Genomic DNA, 3,806 nt, shown 5'->3' with positions numbered 1-3,806 from the left:
GGTTTTTTTTTTTCAACATTAAGTCCCATGAACAACAGAGTGCTTATTATTAAAAAGTACGAATAACTTGACAATTCATAACTCGTTCTCAGAATTTGTTTTACAGGGTCAATATTGTGGATGACAACAAATTTTCAGGTCAAGTAAAAAAAAACAGTCAAAGTTTGACGATTTTCTCAAATGTTTGTATGTTATATTCTCGAAATTGTATTCCCCGATTTTGGGATCGGAACATTCTGTGACTTTTTCTCTAAGTCGTGTACTAAATCTAATAAACCAGGATCTTGATGAAGCTATTGGACTGGCCGATGCTGCGAAACAGGTTTTGATTGAAAGAGGAGAGAACGTCGAAGAAAACTTGGCTCCTGTGCACGGGCCTGATTGATTTTGCTTTTTTGTCTAATATCAAATAATAGATATTACTCCAGATTGTACTAAAACCAAAAATTTTAAAATTTGGCGAGCTAAACAATAAAAAGAACTTGATACTAAACGGTCTGCAGAAAGCGATGCAGATTTACCGACACTTGAGTCAGATTCTTCCAGTAATTCTAGTTGTAATTCTAGTCAGTCGATTTAGTTTTAAAAATGTTTAGCTATATACTGAGTTCTAAAATAATACTATATTACAATTTTTTTTTCAACGGCAACTATTAGAATCCACATACAATGCTAGCCTACCCGTGAAAAAATAAACCATTGATTCTACAGCATAAACAATTGATTCACAATTCGATCTATGGAATACAATACATTTTATTGTATCTTGCCAAATTTCCAACCATTCAATATTGCAATAGCGGCTGGCTCCGTGCATAGCATCGAATGAATCATCAGCTTCAAAACTGACTCAAAATTTAATTTAATGACGTGGAAACTAATATCAAACAAACAGGTCGACAGTAGGGTAACAGAGGTATTTTGGCCACTTCATATATTTTGGCCCACCTTGCAAACTTTATGGATTTAATCGATGTTTAGTAACCCATGTTGCATCAATTTGAAGCTAATCACATCAAATTACCTATTGCGGAAGGGGTTCTAAAGATATTACAATATTTGGTGGATATTTTTACAAAGTGGGCCAAAATAAAATCAATCCTAAAGTGGGCCAAAATATCTCTGTTACCCTAATTAGGGTGAAAACTGGGCTTGCATTAGCATCAAGCAAAAACGACATCAGAATGTTTTGATTTTTGATGGAAACAACACATCTGTTCTGTTAATATTTTATTCTCGTATCACCACGATTTCAATAAGGCAAATCTAGTATACACAAAGGCGTTCAAATGACAAAAATTACTACAAATCCGATTTATTCCCCTTCGCTGCCCAATGCTCAACTGTTTAAAGACGTCATTACTGTCCGGTATCAAATTATATTGTGGTTCACTGTACCGAAACCTGTTTTTTTTCTCATTCCACTTCTTCGACCAATCGCTACGTCATCGTAGGTACGTTTTTCCCCAACATATTTTCACTGCGGTCTTGTTTGCCCATCGTTGACGTGCCACTCTCAGGACACCCGCACGTTCAACCGGTTCTGCTCTTCATTTGTCACCGTTTGCTCGAGCCAGCCGGCCAGATGTAGCAGATTGACGAACACGTACGGTGTGTCCAAGGCAGCATTTCTAACTCCAACCGAGGTCATTCCTACCTGATAGAAGCGACCGCCGGGGCCCAACATTTGCAAGGGAGCTCCAGTGCTGCCCCGAAGGCTGATATCCTTAGCCTTGGCCTTTGTCTTTTGATCTAGATCCATGACAGCACAGAATTGGGACTCGTGTAGATCAATATCCAAATGGGATGACAATTTCTCGGCACATGACGATGGATTAATCATTTGCATACGATATTGAAGGGGCACATCCGAGATGCCTATTTTCGTGCTTCCACACCAGGCACTGATGAATAACGGTGCGTTTTCCAACAGTGCAAAATTTTCGTCCCTTGGAATACAGATGGATCGAACGAACTCCGAACTGAAATTGGCCGGTCGATGAAGCTTGATCAAAGCCACATCATTTGCCAGTCTAGGTTCATTATAATTCGGATGTCTAATGATATGATCGATTTTAATATCCTGCGGAGTTGGAGCACACCGTTCATCGTCTCCAATTTCCTGACAATCTTCATCCGTGGATGTGTGATACTCCCCGAGGCGCACAATTTCCCTGTAATAAAGATTTGTACCAACAAGCTCACTCAAAACGTAGTTCTTACAAAGAATCCTTGTAGTATCCGGCCGCAAACACGGTCGTTATCACATAATATTCATGGATCAGCGTTCCTTGAAAGTGAAACTCTATGAGCCCATTTCTTCGAAAACCGAGTCGTGCCAACCAGGGAAACTCCATCAGACGGCCGATCGACGGTCTACGCACACCGTCACCATAGTAATTGGGACCACAATTTGGATCGTTGAATATTCCTCCATCTCCGGATGATAACACGAACAGCGAAAAAATTACGAATAGTATTTTCATTTGAAGGATCTTTTCTTGGTGGCTCTTCCTCGAAGACTGAGCACTGCACTTCAATAAAGTGCTGATAAGACACGCATACCTGCTAGATGTTGTATCATTCAACCGGTCAGTTGCATTCAACTATTTCACAATTTGAAATATTCGTAAAAGTATGTAGCTCGCGTTGCATCACAGTAGGCGTTTTTGCATGAAAAGTAAAAAAAAATCATACTCAAAATAAGAGAAAGAGCAAAATAAAATCCATTCAGCAGGCTATGGCGCAACCGCAAATGTACCACAGTCTAATGTTTATCTGTTCAAAAGAGAAAGAGAGACTGAAAAGAGGTGGAGCCTACTAAGAAACTAAAAAATGGCGAATCGAAAAGCTATGCATCACTTATTCATTCGCAATATTTATCGGATTATAACAAAAATTCTTCTTTGTTAGATAAGGTTTTGTTATGCTACTAAAAGTAAATCATTGATATTATTATTTCATTAATTCCGTAGACAGGCATGTTCGGTTAAGTTTCATCTTGGAAAGGATCCCTTTGCTTAATAGAAGCATGTTTCTCGCGTCATCTCGGATTAGCATCATAATTTCATTAACTTGATTTATGTAAAGCCAATACTAATCAATTGAATAGTCAATAATGCTAAATAGAGCATCGATGGGTCGTACACAGAAAAAGCTAAACGTAAGTGTAAGTAAACCGCTTTGTATTTTTCGTTTGACTATTGTCAATTGATTATGTCCGTTCGAATGTCGCGTTTTTTTTATAACGGCCTTCCAACATTCACTTTGAAGAGGAACTGAAGGCGAATTGTTGCAAATTAGGTGAATGTGTCCCAAATAATGTCACTCACTTTCAGCATGATAGATCAACATGAAAGGTCTTAGGATGTTCCGTAATTTCCAGTTCGGATTTGTCGTCCGGTTCCGGAAATTTCAATTTCTAGAATGTTTTTGGATAAGTAAAGTTATAAAAACTGATTAATAAATTATTCTGATTTGCAGATTTTGTTCGTTGATGGTAAAAAAGATACATCTCTCGTGTATCCAATGAGCAACAAAACGATGTCGTATATTTGTTTTATATACATATATAGAATTGCCATTAAAACTCATCATCAGTCTTATATGCTACTGTAACGCTGATAAAAAAACACAAAAGACTAAATCTTTAGCTGTAACAATGCATAAATTGATTGTATGATTTCTACACTAGTACTGTTTGTTTTTATGAAACACAATGAATAAATGTCAAAACGAGGTTTGTTGTAAAAAAAAAAGATTGTTTTATTCATTCAGGGGTTAGCTTAATTTTGTGCGTAGGGCAC

General features: G+C 37.5%; 1 protein-coding gene across 1 annotated transcript; it reads right to left on the bottom strand.

Annotated features, from left to right (window-relative positions):
- Positions 1-1,222: 1,222 nt before the first annotated feature.
- On the bottom strand, positions 1,223-2,509 carry LOC131430238 (phenoloxidase-activating factor 3-like). The gene is made up of 2 exons (XM_058595071.1): positions 2,224-2,509; positions 1,223-2,174 (listed from the first exon to the last, which is right to left on the bottom strand). The coding sequence occupies exons 1-2, from the start codon at positions 2,484-2,486 to the stop codon at positions 1,517-1,519; spliced, it is 921 nt and encodes a 306-aa protein (XP_058451054.1). The 5' UTR covers positions 2,487-2,509; the 3' UTR covers positions 1,223-1,516.
- Between the last annotated feature and the right edge of the window lie 1,297 nt (positions 2,510-3,806).

Source organism: Malaya genurostris, chromosome 1 (genome assembly GCF_030247185.1).
Source record: "Malaya genurostris strain Urasoe2022 chromosome 1, Malgen_1.1, whole genome shotgun sequence".
NCBI lineage: Eukaryota > Metazoa > Arthropoda > Insecta > Diptera > Culicidae > Malaya > Malaya genurostris.
This window is presented reverse-complemented; position numbering and strand designations above follow the sequence as displayed.